General features: G+C 34.7%; 1 protein-coding gene across 1 annotated transcript; it reads right to left on the bottom strand.

The window, feature by feature from the left end:
* Positions 1-6683: 6683 nt before the first annotated feature.
* Positions 6684-11607, bottom strand: LOC110789937 (uncharacterized). The gene is made up of 5 exons (XM_021994658.2): positions 11134-11607; positions 10593-10820; positions 9200-9283; positions 7825-7954; positions 6684-7730 (listed from the first exon to the last, which is right to left on the bottom strand). The coding sequence occupies exons 1-5, from the start codon at positions 11523-11525 to the stop codon at positions 7170-7172; spliced, it is 1395 nt and encodes a 464-aa protein (XP_021850350.1). The 5' UTR covers positions 11526-11607; the 3' UTR covers positions 6684-7169.
* Between the last annotated feature and the right edge of the window lie 14200 nt (positions 11608-25807).

Consider the following 25807-nt stretch of genomic DNA (forward strand, 5'->3'; position numbering starts at 1 on the left):
GAGTGTTGGTGCCAAGCTAAGCCCCCCGATGTAGGGTTTATCCTATCTATGATATGAAATAAAAATCATTTGGTTGTTTGTAGTTAAATGTAGTTTATTTGGCAGATGAAAAGTTATCCCATTTGCTGTTAACCTAGTGCGAGCCCGTGTTTTTAGAGCATCCAAAATGGAGGATCTTCAATGCATTTGTCTTCGGTTGAAGAGAACTGGTCCTATGTGCATGCAGCATGCGCGCTCATGTGCAGCTGTGTGTCAATTGCACAAGAAATTCATATTATATTATAGTCAAAACTAGATTAGATCCCGTGCACGCACGGATTTTGATATTTTTTTTCACAAAATATTTAACTGAATATCTCCCTAACTATTGCATAGTTATATTATTTTAGCATACTCGTTTAAATATATTCATCTAATGTGCATATTTAAAATGTTACGGAGTAATATGGTAATTTGACCAAAATATTCAGTGATATATATTTTCCATTATTAATATAGAGATTTGACTAAAATATTGCCGATTTAGAATAATTACTATTGCGTCTTATCTATTATTTCCCTAATTTATAAACTAAATTTTGTTTTCATACATAAATCATTTATAAGAAAAGGTAAAGAATAAAAATAAAATAAAACAGATACACTTTTTAGGGAAAGTGGTTTTTGGCGGGAAAAAATCGCACCAGGAATTGACATGTGTCATTCCTGGTGTCTCTTTTAGTATATAGTAATAGATAATAAATTTCATAGACATTATTTAAACATAAATATCAAATATAAATGTATAAACTGTTAAAATGTTAATCTTGAAAAATCTAAATCTAGAATGTACTATACAAAAATCTAATAGTAATAGCTAAAATATTCTTCTTAACTATATATTTCTTACTTAAGAAATATATAGTTAAGAAGAATCTAGATAAATGACAAGTATAGAAAAATCCAGGCACTAGTATACAACCACTATAAATAGGTTGTATGTGCATAAGTTGAGATGTGAGCCAATCAAGATAGCTCCCCACAAAATATGAGTGACGGTAGAAATAAGTATTCGACCAAAGAAAATATTGTTGTACAATTTTTATTAATGTAATCAATGATAAAAATGCAATTTTTTATATTATCAAGATCCATCAAAACTTCCGCGTGCGTCCTCAAATTTCTATCATAAACTTAATATTTTTCCTCTTAAAAAATGAAAATATCCACATGTTATACAAAAAAGTTCAATACTATTACTCCTCACTCCGTTGTTTTAATATGAGTTACACTTTCTAAAATAATTTGTATTTAAGTTATTATTGATAATCACCAATAATATAGGGGAAATGTTCATGTGGATTTTTAGATCACTACCACGTGTACTAAAAGACCTAATCTCTATATCCACATGTGGGCTTTTAGATAAATACCTAAATTGAAGAATTCAATAAGTTATCACTCACTACATTAAGAAATCTCTAGTATTATACTATTATTAAAACTCCAAGGTAATGCATGCCATTTAGTCACATGTCTTTTCCTATATAAGGATGACATGACGCATCATCATCTTGACATGTCATCTCAATTAATTTTCTTGATCATAAAAAAAAAATGTTAGTTATGGGTTTTGAATCAATGACCTCTCATTTGTTAGTCACATATTTTAACCATTATGCCACGACTCATTTTTTTTTGTTTCTAATTATACGTTCATGATCTAAATCATTTCTTAAAACATCACTAATTGATCATTACTTTTACGAGTTACTAATTCTTACATGATAAAATTTATTAAAGCATACTTAAAGCAAGATATATTGTAATGTAACAAATTATATTAGACTCAAAACGAATTATATAATAATCTAATTGATCCATTTTTCTACTATGTAGAGCATCGCCTGTGGCACTATGTGCACAAATTACAATAACTCACATCTTCATCGCCCTCAGTCTTTGACACCTATCCCACATCTCCAGCACCGGCGGAGGCGGCGTCAGTGGCTTGTTACCTAGCTGATTCCTCGTCGGGGGATTTCCAGTTCTAAAAATCTCCTTCTGTGTGTAGGTCGGCTTCGGCGAGTTTGGACCGTCGGTCCACCTTTGAGTTTGGTGGTGATACTGTTTGGCTTGGTGTTGATGAGCCATCACCGATGGATTATTCCCCTCAGTCTGTGTTGCCTTCTCGCGGGTCGTCGCCGGCGACTCGTCACTCATATTTCTTTGTGACTTTGTCACCTCCAACAATTAATGACACTCGTCATAGTCCTTTGAAATTATCTCGTAAGGGGGATAAAGTGTGGAAGTGGGTGAAGAACATTTGTCCAGTAAAGCGTAAGTCTCGTGATGGGGTTCGTGCTAAATTTGCCTCAGGCTATCATTCCTCTCCTTGTTGTCCGCTTATGTGTCTGTGAAGAAGAGGTTGTGTTATTCTGGTTCTAAGGGGAAGAATGTTTCTCCTGCAGTTACTGTTACTAATGCTCTTATTATTCCTGGGAAAGGTAATGTGGTCGACCTTAATGGGCCACCAACTAATCAGTGAAAATCTGCTCCTGCAACTGTAGGGGTTTGGGTAATGCAAACTCCCCTGAGGCTCCCTACTTGGCTTCGTTAGTTCGCTCTTTTGGTGTATATATTATGTTTATTATGGAAACTATGGTATCTTTAGGTAGTGCTTGTCGAAAGTTATCTTCCCTTTCCTTTTCTAGGGTTTGTGGTTTTGATGTTGTAGACACCTGAACCGTGTCTCCCCATTGGGATGATGACGATACTATTATCCTTGCTAGATGGTTGGAACAACTCCGTGCCGAAGTCCCGATTGTTAGAATATATTCCAAAATTCAAGAGCTAAAGTCCAATCTCCGAGACCGTTCCCATTCCAGAACTCGGAAAAAAATTCAATCCCTAAAAACCAAATTCAAAATCCAAGTACAATCTCACCCAATGGACCATTTCCATTGGTTTTACAAGGCCTTTTCTAGTCGAAATAACACTAAGCAATCCAAATTCGGGCGCTGACCCACAAAACCGAGCAAGCCGGGTCTCGTCCCGTAAAACCGAATTCAAAAATCGAAACGGCTTGTTTTTAGACGCAAATCAAGCCATAATCCCCAAGCAATCACTACGTCCCAATTTCGTACAATTCGTACGAAGGTACGCCCACTACAAGCCAAATACAAGGACGACATCTTCGTCCTTGTTTGGCAGCTTCTGCGCCACGTCAGCAGCGCCTGGCGCAGCTGCTGCGCTGGACGCTGGCGTCAGCTGGCGTTTAGCCCTCCATTTTCCTATTTAAACTCCTAATTCTCAGCATTTTAGGGAGGGCAATTGAAAACAGAACGTTGTAATACAAAAATTGCCACTCAAATCAAAATACAAAAAGCTCTTCAAAAATCCCATACAATCTCAAAGTTCTAAGCAATTGGGAGCTCCAAAAGGAATTCTAACCTAAACCTAACTAGGTAATTCCGAATCCCAATCCTGATCTATTATGTTTCCTTGATTTCTCTTTCAAAAATGATTAGTAAAGTTGGCACTTTTTTTCTTAAAAGTGTCACTTACAATAATCATACATTTTTACAAAATCCACACTTTATGTGATACAAATACAAAATTTCAAGATTCAATTAATGATGTTTAAGGTTGTTTGTAATCACTTCCTTAAACTAGAATCATCTTCAAAATATGGAGTAATCAAAGGTGAGGCCTTTCTAATGTTTAAAGGTCTAATCTTTGAGATTCAAGACTCCAGTACTTTTCAAATTTCAAGTTCAAGTTTCAAGATTCAATGATGTTTGGGGTTGTTTGTAATCACTTCCCTAAACTAGGATCATTTCAAAATAGGAGCATATCAAAGATAAAGCCTTTTCAACATTAAAAGGTCCAATCTTTGAGATTCAAGACTCCTAAGTTCAATATTTCAAGTTCAATATTTCAAATTCAATATTCAAGTTCAATATTCAAGTTCAATATTTCAAGTTCATTTTCTATGTTCAAAATCTAGGACACTTTAGGACAATCAACTCGTCCTAAAGTTGAGAATTTTAGTTTTGAATCCGTGCTGGACGCACTTATTCTTAAGAATTCGTTTGGCGTTTGGATCTCATATGCTAAAGTTCAATTTCAATATCGCACCTTTCAATTACGCACTTCAATATCGCAATTTCAATAACGCTTTTCAATTACGCACTTCAATATCGCAATTTCAATAACGCCTTTAAATATTGCACCTTTCAATTCTGCACTTTCAATTATGCAACTTTACTTGCCTAGTCCTTCTAGGCAATGTGGTTTCCCACCTAGTTCATTTCTAGGTGGTGATGTACTTTACTAATTATGCACTTATTTTCTATTGTGATGTTGCTTTACTTGTTTATTGCTTTCATCACCTCACATGCTAAATACAATAAATTACAAGGTTACACCACGCTTAACGAAGATAATTTCTTGGACAAACCGATCTTAGGTTCCCTTAAATTAACTTTAAAGCAAAGTGGTCACGATACAAAGTAGAAATTCTATTTGTTCAAGTACTAAATCCAAACCCACATAGTGTCATGACTAGGGTTATTCGAAAATGTTTTGTGCCATACATTTGAATATAATTTCTAAAGCTCGCGGAATAAGCATCTCGTTCCCTTGCCCGGATCTCACCCATCCGTTTCTAAGATTCAATGCCTTATCCGATATAGAGTCAACTTTGGTCTCTTCCAAACGAGACCCTTAAAAAAGTTTGGTGGCGACTCCTTCAAAATCCAAAAATACAAGGTTCTAAAGCCGCTTTCGTAGGGGAAATAGAAAAAGTACGAGAGGAACGAAATAAAACCCCCTACAATTCTGGCGACTCCACTGGGGATTTCCTGATTTCAACTTCGGAAATACGAGCATACTTTGAGCAGCAAGCCATTGATCTGCTTAAGTTCTGGATGCCAGCTCTGCGCCAGGCGCAGGCCCCTGCGCCAAACGCCACTGCTTGCATCCAGCACAGTGGCTCACAATGGCTCGTTGCCCATGTTGCTCAAGTTTTCAAGTGGGAGTCAGTCTGTATTTGAATTTCGAAGGATACTCACAGACCTTGAGAACGAATGTCGAAAAACGAGCTTTTCAAATACAATATTCAAATGGGTTTTTTAATTTTCAATTTTCAATATCTAGGCATTTCATGCATATTTCGAAAACCATATTTGTTCAAAACAAATTTCTACCTTGCTCAATACGGATGTGTTCTACATTTGGGCTAGCCCCGGGGGCAACGAAATGGTGACTCTCCATACGGTTCCCGACCAAAGTGTGTGACCATTTCCGCGCCTACCGAAACTTGGCATTTTCTTGACATTCCCGATGTCAAGCATGGAGGTCGCCTGCCGACACACACGTCCCTTAGGTGGATGTGCAAGTTGTTCCCAGATCCGCCTCTTAGTCGAGTACCTTTTGACACCCAAAGCCGACCACTTGCATCATACAAAACTTAGACCGACCTTAGGTTGAGAACTTTGCATGTCGCATTCATATCCATGTTAGTGTGACAACATGCTATTTGTGCATTGTGTGGGCGTCTCTGCACGCGTGAATTGCTAACCTCGAGTTCTAGCTTTGCCAAAACCATTAGCCTCCAACTAGGAAACCAAACCCCTAGGAGCATCATTCAAACCTCATGCATCTAAAATCGTTGATTTAAGGTCTTTTAGGAGTGCCACTCCATTTGATTCAAAACCCTTAAACACGCCTCACGCACAAATGCCAAATTCAAAATTCAATCCAACAGCGTCATAATGTCGGATTTTCTAGTCCAAATTTCGAGTTCCAAATTCAAAATTCAATCCAACGGCGTCATAATGCCGGATTTTCTAGTCCAAATTCCAAACTCCAAATTCAAATTCAATCCTCGTGCCAGATGTGTCTTGTGACAGCTGGAATAAATATATCTTTGCGTGATTATGTGAGAAACAAATTGCAGCGTCGGAATATTATGACACTTTTCATTTGTGCGCTGGAATATTGTAGCGCTTACATTGCTAGCGTTAGAATTTTCTAGCGCTGGTGTTTTGCTTCGCTTTTCCAGTCTTATCGGTTTTTACCCGAATCTCACTCACAGTTTCTATCATTTGGAATACGAGTTGGGATGCAACTCTTATCCTTTATCGAACGATAAATCGTAATGCGACTTAATACTCGGATATTTTATCTTATACAGTTGCCATTCTGGGCAGCATTCAGGCATGGCAGTTACTATAAATAACAATTTCTGAAAATGGAAATACGGTTTACGAGATCATCAATCAGTCATGGATTGTTCGTGGCATATTTAGGAAGGCTTAGTCAAGCGGTATTTGATTTCATCATCGAACACACTATGTCGGACCTAGGGACAAATGTAGGCGTCTACACACACCATAAACTAACAGTGTGACACATCACATGCATATAAGAATTAACTTAGACTTGTGTCTCATCTTTTTAGTTTAGTTGACACCAAAAACTCAAAAGCTAAAGAGTTGTCTTTAATATTTTGTTTTGGATCCGTATGTTTTCATATATTCCGTATCATTTTAAAACATTTTCTTTGTAGCTTAAAATCAAATAAACTAATTGACTACTGAATGAAACAAATAGGGGAATAAACACAGGTGTTAATATTATCTAGTTATGAATTAGACTAAAGTAATTTACTAGCAAAAACATAGTAGAACATAGAGAAATAATGGAGATTTCCGCCAAAAAACTCGCATTCCGACTCAAGGTTCAACACACCTTGAGTAGTTCTCTTCAAACTAGGTCTAATGCCCACTGATAATTCTTTTGTACATGATATAAAACTGAGAAAATCAACCAAACAGGTTGGAATCTGGTGGGCATATGAGCACCTCTCTACCGAGAACAATTAGTTTATAAGTTACATAGATTAGTACAATTACGACGGATGAATCATATTTGATTCTTCCAAAACCCCTTCTTCTGCACACTAAATTCTATCCGACTCCAAAAGCTGCATCATACTCATTCATACTTCCTACAAAACGGTGCCTTGCTATCCTAAAACATAGATACACCATACTTCCCTCAAAAAGTTACCTAAACCAATGGAGCTTGTTATCCCAAAAGATATGCCTCTTAACTTCCCAAAAAGATAGAACATTAAACATCTTCTGTAGAAGAAGTTAAGCAAACTGCAGGTCTGCAGCATTTCAAGTCCTGTTCCTCGGCCTTAGCCTTCTAGCAGCACTGTCCGTTATAGATTCTGAATTGCTTGGACTTTTCACAGCGGAAACAGGTTCTTCTCCTGGAGTTCCATTTGTTTTAACAGATACCTCACCAGCATCAACATTTTCTTTCATAGACCTCGTTGATCGCCTGACAACTGGTGTTGAATCCGACTTTTCAACAGAGGAAGTTGAAGAATTTGGACCGTTCATTTCGGAAATGGACTCATGTTCTGCGGCTTCACTTGATTTGTCACCAGCATCAATAATTTCTTTCTTAGACCTTTTCCTTGATCTTCCATTACTCGCTGACTTTGAACCTGACTCAGCAACAGTCATAACCCTGTTTTCAGATTGTGGGTTGACTTCAGTTTTCTCAATTACTGCTTTGTCTTCAGAACCGCTATCATTTGGTAGCTCCATGCCCTCAAATGGGAGAGACCTTTTCGCAGATTGCACATCATCAGAACCCGTCTCTGGATCTGGAGGAGCACGTTTTGTCGTGATTAGGTAATGTGCTACTGACTTGTATCCCAGTTTGTTGATCTGGAGCAGGAAAGGAAAGTTAATATTATGCAATACATTACAAGATCCAAATGCTGCGGAAAAGATAAAGTTACATAAGCATGAAAGTTTTTACCCTTTTGTACAGAGCCCCAGTTGGAGCCCATCCTCTTGCTTGGCGACACAAGCTGCAGTTGCAAATCCCACGACAAGGAGGGCAAATCCAATCTGGGTTTTGATTGGCTTCTACAACATGCTCCCCATATCTGCCATTGACAACCATTACAGAAACTAGAGGTTTAGAATTGAAGGATAAGAAAAGAGATTGTTGTGCAAATAAAGGACCTGCAGGGTACATGAAAGGGAGCTCATAGTTGAACAAACCCCACTAACGGTTCGCTTTGAGAATAGAGTTATATATTACATTGCTGGTGCAACAGGTCAAAGCCTTTTTCTAGTTTCAAGTGAGGTGCAAACGCAGAAACATATACAGATTTACTGAGAGGAAGGGCAACTTTGAACCTAATGTCCTAATGTGTCAAAACTCAAAAGACTCGGCCTTTATTAAAAAGGCCAAAGATTTCATTAATTACCAACAAGGTATGTTGAAAGTATGAAGAAGTTTATTGTTGACCAGAAGTTTAGAGAACAAGGAATATGGGATTGAAATAAAAATATAAAAATGTATGCTGAAATATACTCCATGGACCGCAGAGGATGAAACAACGATAACCACCACAAGCTAGAAACTATAGAGTAATTGCTCAAAAAGGAATATAGCGTGATTCTTTGTACACTTCAACAAATTTGATGGTTCAGCTGGGGCCTTGTGTTTCTTTGATTCCCAATATAAGAAGGTTTAGTAAGGCGTTCTTGTTGCATTCTACAAGATCTTTCCTCAATAACTTAACTTAAATTTCCAAATGTATCTGATTTTTCCTATGGCCACCGATATTTGGAAATCAAAGGTCCAACAACAAAGTTAAAACTTCTGCATGGCAGCTTGTTTGGGAGGTTTAGCACTAACTATATAATTTGTAGAATCAGCAACTTGAGTTTATTTTCCTGGTGTATTTGAGTGGACTAGTATTTTCTTGCATTATGAGATGGCCGCATATTTTGGAGTAAGTTGTTCAGATTTATTGAAATATATTGTACACGTTCACTTCCAATCTCGTAACATCTAAACATCTCTTATTTGGGATTTTAGAAAATAAGGAGAGGAAATCTTTCTATTTATAACTATAGATCTCTTATTTAGGCTATTGTTCAAGGCTTGTGGCTAAGGACAGTTTTTAACAAATAAGCAACAGGTCAGCAGGATTCAAAGGATAGAGTAATGTGGTGTCCTTGCCTTCTTTCGTGCTACTATATGGGTATTCTTTTGTTCACTCCTTGGCCTCTATTTTTAATACGAAGTATGTAACTTTCTTCAGTTTCTTTCAAAGAGCTTTTCTTTATCTTATAAAACAAAAAATAATCGTGCATGGACGAAACAAGGACACGCGTACCTCATTATAAGACAATCCCCACAAAACTGTCCCTGGACAAGACTGCATTTGCAGCAGCGAGTACGTTGCCCAAGAGTCTTCTGCCTGTGAAACAGATGCATACTAGTTAAATTCTGTAATTGATTTTATCCTGTAAGCTGTCACATATCCTGTGAATAGTGAATACTCATCCAGAAACTGAACCAAACTAAAGAACATGCAGGATGTCAATCTCGCTCCATTAAAAACAATAAAAACCCTTAAGAAAATGGGAATATGTGCAACTTAAGCAGTTTGTATTATGGTCAAGAGGGATAGTTCGATCTAATAAATAGACCAAGATAGTTTCTCCTAAGATACAGAAGAAACAGACCAAGATGGTTATCCTAAGAGGCTAAGATATACAGAAGAAACAGACCAAGATGGTTATCCTAAGATATACAGAAGAAACGCCACAGAAGAAACACACCAAGATGGTTATCCTAAGATATACAGAAGAAACGCCCTTTTTTAAGTGGTGCGTAACAACTTCTCTAAAAATTAGTGAGGATCTCTTCAAGTAGGAGCACTCCTTGCATTGAGCTACTTATACTAGTATAACATTTAACACAGTGACATAGTCCTCCACATTACACTCTCACTATATACACCCTAGAAACCAAGGATACTAGTACGACTTTCCACACAGCAACTTTAAAAAGAGCATCTTATGCAAACCAGCAAGAAAATTGAAAAGAGCACAAACATTTACGACTCATAAACCACAAACAAGGTCCATGAAAACAAACAAGCGACTAAATCAGACTAATTAATACGAGAGACATTGTGATTCCCAACATTGGGACAATTAGATACGGTTGTTCCACAACCGAAAAGAGATTTTACATAAATCTGAAATTATAGATAACAGTGGAACATTGATTTTTCCTAATATGGAAGTATTCCATCTTCAAAAGACTGATGTTATGAAGAAAAGGAAATCTAACAAGCAGCTAATGAAAGCACCATATTACTACGTACATGACCAACCAAAACGAAGTACAGAGTATAATACAAGTCACCAAATGGAGACACTACAAAATCCAAGGTTTAGCCTTTTAAAAAAATCAATTAAAATGCTTCACATCACAGGTAATCTAAAGTTCCCAATGAATTCCCACAACTGGTTTTTCCGGCGTAAACGAATATCTAGCTCATATAAACAATCTAAACGATGGTGCTTATACAAAAGGTTAAACATTAAGGCACTTTCGTTTGTCGGTGTAAAATAAATTTCCACCCATATCAACAAAGTTCTCGATATAAACGAACTGCACACGAATACACATCCATACCCACACACACACACAAAACAAAACAGTAAACAGTAACTAAAAGGTTAATTCAAAAGAACAAGTGATAATGAAACCCTCACCGGCACTGATGGCAAGTCTTCCCAGTGACCGGATCATAGATCCGGGTTCCATCGGCTCTATACCCATCAACGAAAAAAGTCCAGGGCATCTCTGTGTTCCCCAATAGCTTCTCATGCTCTTCAGTATAGAACTCAGGCTTAGCCCCTTCTTCCAACACAATGTCCCTAGTTCTTTTTATTTTCTCCTCCTTTAACTCAGTGTAGGTCACTGCTGGCGCATTTTGCAGTCTAAACTCAAACCCAATCAAGTCAAATTCATTACAAAATACTTGAATAATCTTGTAAATAATTCATGCAACAAAACAGAATCTCACAAACTGAGCAATTTACTAAATTAAGTGACAAAAACAGAACCATTTCTCATTAATTCTCAAAAAATGTAAGGTTTATTAAAACCCCACTTCGAAATTATTACCATCGGAAGCAACCAACTGGAAGGATCTCAAAACCCCATCGAAAAATAACAAAACAAATGAAAAACCCAGAAAACAAATTATCGAATTAAAGCAGTAAATCAAAGAAAAGGGAAAAAATTGAAGACCTGGAAGAACGGCGGGGTGGATCAGCAGGTCCCAGAGAAGGAGATCTTAAGGGGGTGGTTCTTTCAGAAGGTGTCCTTCTGGGAGTGCGTTTAGTAGCAACAATGGAGTTGAGTTGATGAGAGAGATCGACAATGCCCAATTTCTGTAAACGTTCACGGTTTTCCTTAATTCTTTGTTCTCTAGTTTGCTCATAACCTGAAACAACTTCGGCAACAACAATGGGTTGAAGTTGCTTTTGTTGCTGTTGCTGGGGTTGTTGCTGGGGTTGTTGCGCATTGTTGTTTGAATCGGAATTAATTTCAGCAGCAAGTGGAGTAGAAGGAGTATGAGGAGGTGCGGGGGTTGCTTGCTCTTGGTGTTTGGCCATGACGCTCCTCCTTGTAATTGCCATTTTTGCTCACAGAAAACCCCAACGGTCGAAGGGGAGAAGAGGGGGAAGATGGGGGGAGAACTGTATTCGGAAATAGAGATGTCGTTCAATAATTTAACGGTTATGATGTAGCCCTAAAGGGCTGTACGGAGTGTGGAAAATGATAAATTTAAGGAAAAATTTATTTCTTTTAAAGAAATCAACATAAAATTTTCCTTAGAAGAATTAAAATTTTCCTTGGAAATCAACTTTCTTAGGGTGCGTTCTGTTCAACTTATTTGACCTGAATTTATCTGAATTTATCTGAACTAATCTGATCTTATTTGAACTTATCTGAACTTATCTGATCTTGTCTAAACTTATCTGAACTTATTGGAACTTATTGAAACTTATCTGAACTTATTGAAACTTCTTGAAATTAATAAATAATAATTAATAATTAATTATTAATTACTAATTATTATAATTAATTATTAATTACTAATTATTATTATTAATTAGTAATTAATTAATTATTATTAATTATTATTTATTAATAACAAATAATAAATAATAAATAATAAATAATAAGTAATTAGTAATTAGTAATTAGTAATTAATAATAAATAATTTAATAATTAATAATTAATAATTAATAATTAATAATTATGTTGACCCTGATTTTGGTTGATGACAAATAGCAAACTTCCTGATTAAAGTTTCTGTTGTGTCTACAAGTAAAGTGTTTCTGTTCCAGAGAGGAACTTGAGATGGCTGCTGATATTCCTGAGGTGGAATGCGCAAAGCTAGGAACTTCAAGCTAATACACAACAGAGGAACAACAAAGCAAAGGAGGATGAAGTTTTCATGTGATGAGTTCCTCTGTCCCTTTAGAGGAACTCACTTGTTCCAGAGAAGGAACCATTGCAGCTGCTGAGTTGTAGCTCCAGTAAAAGAGCAAAACACGAACCTAGGTAGTTAAATACTATTAGATTTCTGTGTAAAATAATAACAGCTATAAAGATACATTGTGGAACTAGGATGCTTGATTTAATATTTATTAAGATTTTATCAAAATATTTAACAGCTAGTTTTAAGGGAAAATTACATAAATAAAGTGTCGTTTTATTTTCTTTAATAAAATCTATTTTTATCCTTTCTGTTAAAACAGTTTTACTTTCCCTAAAACTTCTCCTAAATATCTGATTTGATTTCAGTAAATAATTTCACAAATCTTTTAGTGGTTGACAAAATCTAAACCATGATTTTCTCTAAAAAACCGTTTTAAAGGAAGTGGTCTTCCCTTGATCCACAAGTCATGGATCGTGGAGACCAAGTTTGTAGGAGTGGGGGTAGTTGAGATTTGAAGGGAACTAACCCTAAGGATCATCTCTATATAAAGAGTGGTTTTCCTTCTGGTAAAATTACACAAATATTCTACCTACTTTCCAATCTAGAAAAACGCTTTCAAAAGAGTTTATAAAATTGATTTGTGTCCTAGCAATATTCAAGTTCCTAAGTTCCACAAATATCAGAAGAGCTTTATTATTAACTAGAGTTTTCAAAACAAAATTGTAATCTGAGTGAGTAGAGATTGAGTAATCTTGTAAAGGCTTTTGAGTTAAAGTCGTGAAAGAGAGGAAAAGAATAGAGAGTAATCAGAGCAGATTACTGTGAGATACTTGAGATTGAGTGGAACTCAAGTTGTTATATTATTGTAATCGAGGAATTATTTTAATATAAAAAGGGTTTTGAGGTTTTCTCTTCTTGATTAGTGTCAAGAAGTTTCCTCAAATTGAGCAACATTCGTTTCTGTCTTTTTCAGTTCTTTATATTACCTTAAAAGCAAAGGAACTCACTCTAGTTCCGAAAACAATTCACCCCCCCCCCCCCTCTTGTGCGTGTTCCTATTAGACTATCAATTGGTATCAGAGTCAGTACTCAATAAAAACACAGGAAACCCTGTTTGAGTCTAGTTCCTGATAGTATGAATACACAAGAGAAACTGGAAGAAGGCTACTCCACGCAAAGGCCACCTATGTTCAACGGCAAATTCTACTCATACTGGAAGAACAGAATGGAGATATTCATCAAAGCAGAAAATTACCAAGTATGGCGTGTGATTGAAGTTGGAGACTTCGAGGTAACAAAAACCAATGCAGAAAACGAGGTAGTTCCTAAACCAATGTCTGAATTCTCTAAAGAAGATTTTGATAAATATGAGATGAATGCTATGGCAGTTAAAATCTTGCATTGTGGACTTGGACCCCATGAACACAATAGGGTCATGGGATGCAAGAACGCTAAACAAATTTGGGAATTACTACAAGTAACCCACGAAGGAACTAACGAAGTTAAACGTTCCAAAATTGATCTGTTAATGTCTAAATATGAGAGATTTGAAATGCTTCCAAAAGAAACTATTCAAGAGATGTTTACTCGTTTTACTAACATAACAAATGAATTAGTTTCCCTTGGTAGAATCATTCCCACAGATGAACAAGTGAGAAAAATCCTAAGGAGCATGCCTCAAGATGATCGTTGGAGAACAAAGGTCACAACACTGTTTGAGACCAAGGATTTCACAAAATTCAACATTGAACAACTTGCTGGTTCCTTGATGACTCATGAACTGCATCTTGGAGCTGCTGTTCCTGATAGCTCCAGAAACCGAGGGCTTGCTCTAAAAGCTGAGGAACTCGATGATTCTGAACCAGATGAAGAGGAGGCTGCTATGCTGGTCAGAAGAATGAGAAAACTCTACAGGAACTTCAAACCTGGCAACCAGAAAGGAAGGAACTTTACAAGGAAAACTGTCAGTTCCAAAACTAAGCAAGGTTGCTTCAAATGTGGAGAAACTGATCACCAAATTCGTGAGTGCCCTCAGTGGGAAAACGACAAAAGAAAAGGAAAGGAACAGGTCAAGGAACGCTACAATAAATCCACCTTCAACAAGCCTAACTTCAAAAAGGCTATGATAGCTGCATGGGGCGAAGAAACTGATTCAGAAGATGATGAGGAACAACCAAATGAAGAAACTGTAAATCTTTGTCTTATGGCAAGAACAGAAGGAACTGAACAAGTTCCATCAGAAGAAGTAAGTTCCTCCACTCTTCAATGTCTCTCAAAGTCAAAACTAATTGAACTATTGCTAGAAACTCTAGATGATTATAAAAAGCTAAGTATTTTAAAAGCACAAAGTGATAGAGCCTTGGAACTCAGTAAAGATCACATAAATTACTTGAACAACATTAGATCTGATGTTCAAGGCAGGTTCTTTGAGTTGCTAGATAGAAATACCTCCATTAATGAGTCTTTTGAGAAAATTAGAAATGAGAACATACTTCTACAAGTGCAACTCAGTCAATATAAGATGTTTAACCTAAGTTTAGATCCCACAAAGTCCCTGGAGATTAACATGGGAGTGTTCAACATCGACTTAGAAAGGTTGAACAAAGATCTGATAACCACAAAGGAACAGAAAGAGAAACTAGAGAGGGAATTGGCCATGGCTAGGGCACAGAAACATCCACCTAAAGTTCCCCCCAAGTGGATTGAGAATGCTCAATCCAAGAGAACAGAAGGTCTAGGTTACAATCACAAAACCAATCATAAGAAAAAGTATGTGGAACTCCCTAGTGTAAAAGTCTGTTTCTCGTGTGGCAGTGGAAATCATGTAAGCACTGAATGCTCTAAAATGAAGGAACTAGATCAAAGAAACATAGATTATGTAAAGAAAAAGTGGGTTAAGAAGTCAGACATTGTAGTTGAAAAGGAACTCGAGGAAACCCGAGTTCCTGTAACTAATCTTTGATTTCTTTACAGGTTCTAGTGAAGAGGAACAGCTCGTGGTATCTCGACAGCGGGTGTTCCAAACACATGACAGGAGACAAATCAAAATTCCTCTCGCTAGAAGCCTACAATGGAGGAACTGTGACCTGTGGAGACAACATGAAAGGAGAAATTGTCGGAATTGGAAAAGTCGGAAGGTCAAGTTCCTATGCAATTGAAAATGTATTTTTAGTCGAGGGTTTAATGCACAGTCTACTAAGTATTTCACAATTTTGTGACAAAGGAAACTCTGTAAGTTTTACTTCTGAAAATTGTCAAATCATTAATAATCACACTGGGAAGGTTATCTTGGAAGGAACTCGTAAAGGGAACACATATTCTGTGGATCTCAATACAGTTCCCAGGAACAATTTAACCTGCCTCAGTGCCTTTGAAGAAGATTCCCTACTATGGCACCGGAGGTTTGGACATGCTAGTTTCTCACTGCTTGACAAACTAAGATCAAAGGAACTAGTTCGAGGACTCCCCTCAATCAAGTTTCTAAATGATAAAGTGTGTGATGCATGTGCAAAAGGCAAGCATGTCCGAAGTTCCTTTAAGCCTAAGAAATTGGTAAGCACCACAAAACCTTTGGAACTCATCCATATGGACTTGTGTGGCCCAATGAGAATTCAAAGCAGAAGTGGGAAGAAATATGTTTTGGTTATTGTTGATGATTACTCCCGTTTTACTTGGGTCATATTTCTAACAAGCAAAGACGAAACGTTTGATGAGTTTGTTGCATTTTCAAAGAAAATCCAGAAAACTACAGGTCATCAACTGATCCACATTAGATCTGATCATGGAACAGAATTTGAAAACTACAAATTCGATGAATACTGCAAGGAACAAGGTATGGACCACAATTTCTCAGCTCCCAGAACTCCACAACAAAATGGAGTTGTTGAGAGGAAAAATAGAACCTTAGAAGACATGGCAAGAACCATGTTAATAGCCAGTTCCTTACCTAGGAACTTCTGGGCTGAAGCAGTTAACACAGCTTGTTATATTATAAATAGAGTTATGATTCGAGCTATCCTAAACAAAACTCCCTATGAGCTACTAAAAGGTACAAAACCCAACATCTCTTATTTTAGAGCTTTTGGTTGTAAATGCTTTGTTCACAACAATGGCAAAAGAAACTTGGGAAAGTTTGATGAAAGAAGTGATGAAGTAGTGTTCCTAGGTTATGCCTTAAATAGCAAAGCCTACAGAGTATATAATAAAAGGACAATGTGTGTAGAAGAAAGTGTTCACATAATTTTTGATGAATCTAACAAATTTGATGCAGCACAGGAACAAGAAAGTTTCGAAATTGGTTTGTCCCGTATCTCAGATAATGATGAAGAGGTTCATCCAATCAAACAAACAGCTAAAGAAACAGTTCAACAGAATCAACAAGTTCCAATTCAAGAGGAACAACCAGAAGGTCCAGTTCCAGAAGAACCTGAAACAGCATCTGAACCCGAGGAACTCTATGGCTCACAACAAGGAACTGAGATCACAGAAGGAACAGAAGGAGCTACTACAACACCAGTTGCACAATTTCAACCCAAACCTTGGAAGCATCAGAGTTCCCATCCAATAGAACTCATTATGAGTGATATTAGAAAAGGAACTCAGACGAGATCCCAACTAAGGAACTTCTGTGCAACTCACGCATTCCTCTCCATGATTGAACCAAGGAACCACAATGAAGCCTTGGAAGATGCTGACTGGATAATTGCTATGCAAGAAGAGCTGAATGAATTCAAAAGAAACAAGGTATGGCACATGGAACCCAAGCCAAAACATCAAAAGGTGATAGGACTGAAATGGGTGTTCCGGAACAAAAAGGATGAACATGCAACAATCATAAGGAACAAAGCAAGGTTAGTTGTTAAAGGTTATAATCAACAAGAAGGTATTGACTTCGAAGAAACCTTTGCTCCTGTTGCTAGACTAGAAGCCATTAGAATTTTAATTGCCTTTGCTGCATTTATGAGTTTTAAACTTTATCAAATGGATGTTAAGTGTGCCTTTTTAAATGGGTTCCTAGAAGAAGATGTATATGTGGAACAACCCCCTGGATTTGAAAATCCTGAATTTCCAAACCACATATACAAATTAGACAAAGCACTCTATGGACTAAAACAAGCTCCTAGGTCTTGGTATGAAAGACTTTCAAAGTTCCTTTTAGAAAATAATTTTAAAAGAGGTAGAATAGATAAAACTTTGTTTCTAAAATCAAAAGGAACTGACTTATTAGTTGTTCAGATTTATGTAGATGATATATTATTTGGGGCAACTAATGAAAATCTGTGCAAGGAATTTGCAAATCTAATGAGCAGTGAATTTAAAATGAGCATGATGGGGGAACTCAACTTTTTCCTTGGTCTACAAATCAAACAAACAGAAGAAGGAATCATGATCCACCAGCAAAAATATGTGAAGGAACTCCTAAAGAAATATGAGCTAGATTCTGCAAAAGTAAATCACACTCCCATGGGAACTGCCACCAGATTAGACACAGATCCTAATAGGAAGAGTATAAATCAAACGAAATATAGAGGTATGATTGGATCACTCTTATACTTAACTGCTAGTAGACCTGACATTTCTTTTAGTGTAGGACTATGTGCAAGATTCCAATCCAATCCAAAGGAGTCTCACTTAACTGCTGTAAAAAGAATACTTAGATATCTCAAAGGAACTGATGATCTGTGCCTATTCTATCCAAGAAGTGGATCATTCGAGCTAAAAGGATATGCTGATGCTGATTATGCAGGTGACCTAGTAAACAGAAAAAGCACATCAGGTATGGTACAGTTCCTAGGTCCATGCATGGTTTCTTGGGGTTCCAAGAAACAGAACACTGTTGCTCTATCCACAGCTGAAGCTGAGTATGTAGCTGCTGCAGCTTGTTGCTCACAAATTCTATGGATAAAACAACAGTTAAGAGATTTTGGTATTATCTATGATTGTGTTCCTATATTTTGTGATAACACTAGCGCTATCTGTATTTCAAAAGATCCGGTTCATCATTCCCGGGTCAAACACATTCACATTAGACACCACTTCCTTAAAGACAATGTTGAGAAAGGTTTAATTAAATTAGATTTTTGTCAAACTGATTATCAAATTGCTGATATTTTGACTAAGCCCTTAAACAGGGAGAAACATGAGAAAATGAGGATGGAACTCGGAATGATCAAAATAAGATAAATGCAAAAGTGAAGTTCCTCTGAAGACAAAGACAACAACAATGGTGTATGATACTGATTATTTCAAACACAATTTTCGTGTGCAAACACAGTTGAAGCTTACCATCGTAAAAGATCGACTCACTCAACACTTAAGCCAGGTAAGCAACTCCCTAACAAATCAGTAAATATTAGAAAATTAACCAAGCAATTTTTATTATTTTTTTTAAAAAAGTTGTTACGATTTTAAATTTTTAAATAAACAAAATCCTATTTTTTCGTTCCAAATCAAATCAGCAATATAAAAGAAACTCTTCACCTTCCATCCATTCCCCTTACTCAAATTCCCTCATCTTCCACACGGTTTCTCCCACTTAACCTCTTAAATTCCCCACACCTATAAAACGCCTAAAACCATGAGCACCTCAAATCACACCATCAAACTCCTCCAACTCAAAAGAAAAAGAAACCCTAACTCTCCGATTCCGATGGAAACCTCACCCGCTCAATCACCAACCAAATCACCATCACCACTCCAAATTCAACCACCCCCTGTACTCGCTCTCACCTACGGCGATTGGACCGACCAACCAATGGAAACCCAAAGTCCCACTCCACCACCTGGCCGTCGATCTTCCTCAAGAACCAAGAGACAAAAAATCGACAAGTCTGAGGAACAGGAGGCTGAAACTCAGGGGGAAACAGAGAAGCTAGAGGAACTGGCAAAGGGTCTCACTGGTGGATTTGCGATCAACTATGTGTGGTGCAAATCGGAAAAATTGGAACAGCTCGTTGGGATTCTTGATCACCAACAATGGGTAAGCCTCTTTGATATACATGCAAGACTACCAATCTATCCCTTAGCTGTCAATGAATTCTGTGATCATTTCGAGTGCAAAGATGGGGTTGTTTCCAGCATTGTAAATGGAACTCAAATTTCTTTTGATGCAACTTATTTGTCCAATCTGTTTGGTGTACCCAATGAGGGTTTTGAGGAATATGTGAAAAAGAAAACCACAATCACAATAAATGAAGTTGATAGTAATCAAATTGTGGCAAACATAGGGGGAAATCTCAAAGAATCATCTATCACTAACCACAATCTTCTTTCACCACTCCACAAATTGCTTTTCAACCTTGTCTGGAGGGGGGTAGTTCCTAGGACTCAAAAGAGGGACGATGTCAGTTTTTATGATGCATGTCTAATCTACTGCCTTGAGTTTGATGTTCCAATCAATTTTCCAGCCATCATGATCAAACACCTAGCCCACTGCATTTCTGGTAAATACAAAATTGGGTATGGTTCCCTACTCACTGCCATATTCAACAACTTCGCAGTTGACCTGAGTTCCTATGAATCCCAACCCCTAACCCCTTCTCAAATTATTCAAGAAAAATTCCTAAGAAATCTGAAGTTGGTTGTAGTGGATAAAGTGTTAAGTTTCTCTGGAAAAAGGGAGGTAGAACCTGAAGTTCCTAGCTTGGAGGAAACTGTGTCATTAAAAACAAAGAGTGTTCCTAAGAGGGGTCATAGAAAAAGTATGAGAATTGCTACCAGACCTCGCAAAGTTCCTGCTCCACCTGTTTATATGGATATCACCTGTGAAGAAGAGGAGGAAGAGGACACAGGAACTAAGACAGTTCCACAGGACAAACAGGAACTGACAAAGATTCTTAGGACCAAATCACCAGTTCCTAAGAAACCTGCGTCTGTTCCTTTCACCAAAGGAACTGGAACCACTCCTGTTCTTCAAGCTGTTTCTACTAAAACTCTAGGCTCTCTGGGTGGTTTTGCTGGTTTCACTGGTTCCTCTGGGTTTGGAACACCACCAGTTACTGCTGAAAAATTCCAAGAGCTCCAGGATTCAGTGATGCGCTTAAATGCACTACAGGAGGGATCTAACCTTCGAGTTCAACAGATGCAGACACAATTGAACACCTTGGTCAATGCAGTTCAAACACTCCAAACCAACCTCCAACAATATGCTGATCAAACCAACACCACTCGCACTGAGATTCTGCAGAAAATCAACAACCTTGAATCCTTTGAGGAAGTTGTGGTGGAAGAAACTGCTGCCTCAGATTCTCCTAACCAAGCCTAAACAACCCTTCATATCTTTTATATTAACTGCTGTTATGGAACAATTTTTTTTGGTTTTGTATAACTAAACAATGGGAATCCTCCCTTTTTGCTTAAATTTTTCAAACTTGCTTGGTTGAAAATCTACATATTGCTGTTTATATAGTTGTTGCTTCTCGGATTATTATGTTGTGTAAGCAGGTACAATACTTTGAGGCTAGCTTGACTTGCCAAACGTTGATCATAGGGCACTGTGTTTGGAATATATGTATCTGCATTGCTCTTTTTGTTAATGTCAACAGGGGGAAGATCACTGAGCAAACTTCTTAAGGAGATCAAACTTTGTTTGACACTCGGACTCTTCATGTTCTATCCACTGTAAGGGTAAAATTTTTTTTTGCTTTCAATTTTATTATCTTGTTTATTTTTGTTACTATCCACACTTCATCAACTCCATGTGATTTAATCTCTTATGATAAAAAGTTTGCGGATGTTGTCATCACCAAAAAGGGGGAATATTGTTGACCCTGATTTTGGTTGATGACAAATAGCAAACTTCCTGATTAAAGTTTCTGTTGTGTCTACAAGTAAAGTGTTTCTGTTCCAGAGAGGAACTTGAGATGGCTGCTGATATTCCCATCAGTAATCTGCGCAAAGCTAGGAACTCCAAGCTAATACACAACAGAGGAACAACAAAGCAAAGGAGGATGAAGTTTTCATGTGATGAGTTCCTCTGTCCCTTTAGAGGAACTCACCTGTTCCAGAGAAGGAACCATTGCAGCTGCTGAGTTGTAGCTCCAGTAAAAGAGCAAAACACGAACCTAGGTAGTTAAATACTCTTAGATTTCTGTGTAAAATAATAACAGCTATAAAGATACATTGTGGAACTAGGATGCTTGATTTAATATTTATTAAGATTTTATCAAAATATTTAACAGCTAGTTTTAAGGGAAAATTACATAAATAAAGTGTCGTTTTATTTTCTTTAATAAAATCTGTTTTTATCCTTTCTGTTAAAACAGTTTTACTTTCCCTAAAACTTCTCCTAAATATCTGATTTGATTTCAGTAAATAATTTCACAAATCTTTTAGTGGTTGACAAAATCTAAACCATGATTTTCTCTAAAAAACCGTTTTAAAGGAAGTGGTCTTCCCTTGATCCACAAGTCATGGATCGTGGAGACCAAGTTTGTAGGAGTGGGGGTAGTTGAGATTTGAAGGGAACTAACCCTAAGGATCATCTCTATATAAAGAGTGGTTTTCCTTCTGGTAAAATTACACAAATATTCTACCTACTTTCCAATCTAGAAAAACGCTTTCAAAAGAGTTTATAAAATTGATTTGTGTCCTAGCAATATTCAAGTTCCTAAGTTCCACAAATATCAGAAGAGCTTTATTATTAACTAGAGTTTTCAAAACAAAATTGTAATCTGAGTGAGTAGAGATTGAGTAATCTTGTAAAGGCTTTTGAGTTAAAGTCGTGAAAGAGAGGAAAAGAATAGAGAGTAATCAGAGCAGATTACTGTGAGATACTTGAGATTGAGTGGAACTCAAGTTGTTATATTATTGTAATCGAGGAATTATTTTAATATAAAAAGGGTTTTGAGGTTTTCTCTTCTTGATTAGTGTCAAGAAGTTTCCTCAAATTGAGCAACATTCGTATCTGTCTTTTTCAGTTCTTTATATTACCTTAAAAGCAAAGGAACTCACTCTAGTTCCGAAAACAATTCACCCCCCCCTCTTGTGCGTGTTCCTATTATTCTATCTAATTACCAAAATACCTAAAGATTCTACCCATATTCCCACCTAATTTTCCCCACCCATAATATTTAATTCTTTTCCCTTCCCCATATACCCACTCTCTCACCTCCTTTATCACCCATCATTATCACTCCTCTCTCTTACCTTATTTCTTTATTATTTTCTCACTCCTTTATTTATTATAATCTCTTACACCCAATCATTTCTCTTACACCCAATCATTACATTTATACCCATACAAACCAATATTCCAATTTTCTTAAAAACCACACCAGATTCCAAATGGATACATCAAAAAGAAATGGAGGGAGTAATAATTAATAATTAATAATTAATAATTAATAATTAATAATTAATAATTAATAATTAATAATTAATAATTAATAATTAATAATTAATAATTAATAATTAATAATTAATAATTAATAATTAATAATTAATAATTAATAATTAATAATTAATAATTAATAATTAATAATTAATAATTAAAAATTAATAATTAATAATTAATAATTAATAATTAATAATTAATAATTAATAATTAATAATTAATAATAATAATTAATAATTAATAATTAATAATTAATAATTAATAATTAATAATTAATAATTAATAATTAATAATTAATAATTAATAATTAATAATTAATAATTAATAATTAATAATTAATAATTAATAATTAATAATTAATAATTAATAATTAATAATTAATAATTAATAATTAATAATTAATAATTAATAATTAATAATTAATAATTAATAATAATAATTAATAATTAATAATTAATAACTAATAATTAATAATTAATAATTAATTATTAATTATTAATAATTAATAATTAATTAATTAATAATTAATATTAATAATTAATAATTAATATTAATAATTAAATTAATTAATTAATTATAATAATTAATTAATAATTAATTTTAAAATAAAAAATAAAAAATAAAAATAATAATAATTAATAATAAATAATAAATAATAAATAATAAATAATAATATAAATAATAATTAATAAATAAAAATAATAAATAATAAATAATAAATAATAAATAATAAATAATAAATAACTAAATAATAAATAATAAATAATAAATAATAAATAATAAATAATAAATAATAAATAAAATAATAAATAATAATAATAAATAAGAAATAAATAATAATAATAATAAATAATAAATAATAAATAATAAATAATAATAATAAATAATAAATAATAAATAATAAATAATAAATAATAAATAATAAATAATAAATAATAAATAATAAATAATAAATAATAAATAATAAATAATAAATAATAAATAATAAATAATAAATAATAAATAATAAATAATAAATAATAAATAATAAATAATAAATAATAAATAATAAATAATAAATAATAAATAATAAATAATAAATAATAAATAATAAATAATAAATAATAAATAATAAATAATAAATAATAAATAATAAATAATAAATAATAAATAATAAATAATAAATAAATAATAAATAATAAATAATAATAATAAATAATAAATAATAAATAATAAATAATAAATAATAAATAATAAATAATAAATAATAAATAATAAATAATAAATAATAAATAATAAATAATAAATAATAAATAATAAATAATAAATAATAAATAATAAATAATAAATAATAAATAATAAATAATAAATAATAAATAATAAATAATAAATAATAAATAATAATATAATAAATAATAAATAATAAATAATACATAATAATATTAATATTAATATTAATAAATAATAACATTATTATTAATATTGGAACTTATTGGAACTTATTGAAACTTATTGAAACTTATCTGAACTTATTGAAACTTATTGAAACTTATCTGAACTTATCTGAACTTATTGGAACTTATTGAAACTTATCTGAACTTATCTGAACTTATTGGAACTTATTGAAACATATTGGAACTTATCTGAACTTAACTGAACTTATCTGAACTTATTGGAACTGAAACTTATTTTTTTAAGGTGAACAGAACGTACCCTTAATAGTCTTGTTTGACTAAAATCACTGTAAAAAAAAAGGCTTTCCCTCAAAAAAAAAAAAAGCAGTTTAGTCTCTCTAGTTGCAAAAGGAGCAGTTTAGTCCCTTAAAATGGATGAAAACCGCTGTTTTTTTGGTTCCGTTATTAACGGAAGTTAAATTAAATTTAAAAATAATAAAAGTACTTTAAGAAAAAGGTAAATTAATTTACACGTGGATTAATGATTGAAAATAGCTGATTTTGATTCAAAATTAGCCTTTTCAACTTACTTAGCCTTTCCAACTTCTTTTTTACTCCATTTACACGTGTAAACATTTCCAACTTCCCTCCTTTTTCTAGTTTATTCCATAACCCCTTTTTGCGGTTCTTTTTTTACTGCTCCTAAACCTATTTCTCCCCTTTTCACTTCCCTATTTATATGGTCCCCCCAACGTTTACTAAATCAAACACGAAATACTCCATTGGAGATATTCGACCCCACATGAATAAATCTAAGTAATGAATGTTTGAACTATGTATAAGCATTTACTAAGTTAGAATTTGGTTGGATTCAGTATCTACTGAGACTGAATGAGTTAAAGTTACATGGATAAAATTCAATTGGGAAATTATTCTGCAAAAGAATTTATCATGTATGATATAATATGAGGTTCGCCAAAAATGTATCGTATGGCTTTAGGCATAATGAACATGTACTGTTCTCTATTGATCTAAGTAAAGATCAACTAGATTGAGATCAAGAAAATCCTATGGTACTTGAAAAGGTACATAGGAATAATTCTTGATTCAAGGAAATAAAGATATGCTAAATATTGATGCTACACGCATAAACACTAGCAAATGATCAAGCATGATCCCTTTGGAGCTAACAATTGGCAAGGACGAGCTACAGAGCATCGTGTTTTGAAATGGCAACTGTAGACACCTACTTTTGTCCCCATTCCCGAAAGGGAAGGTTCGATGATGAAAACATAAATCTCCACTTGACAACGCATCTCCTATAAAATAACGATCTCAATCACCCTTCTCGTTTCACCCGAAACATGCTATTTATAGAAACCTGCTAAAAATAGTAACTGCCGTAAAGGGTAGCTTCTAAAAGTGGCAAGTCATAAAAGATAGAAACCTGTCAGAATTAGGTGTTGCACTCCAACATAAATCCTAAATGAGATAGAAAACTGCGAGAATCCTATTCCTATTATGATTTGGAAATAAGAGTTACGTATTAATTAAAATCCTAACGAGCCTAGAGTTCGTAACGAGCCTAGACGCATTCCGTCATGAAATTGATACGCACTAAAAGACTCGATTAAGTCTCAAACACTACGGATTTCAGGAATCCGAATCTGACTAAGAGAACAGCCCAGACCCTATTTTCAACGCCTGGCTCTGGGCGCCGAAATCTTCGGAGCCCAGGCCTGGGCGCTGGAATTACCTGGGTACGT

This window comes from Spinacia oleracea, chromosome 3 (genome assembly GCF_020520425.1).
Source record: "Spinacia oleracea cultivar Varoflay chromosome 3, BTI_SOV_V1, whole genome shotgun sequence".
Classification (NCBI taxonomy): Eukaryota; Viridiplantae; Streptophyta; class Magnoliopsida; order Caryophyllales; family Amaranthaceae; genus Spinacia; species Spinacia oleracea.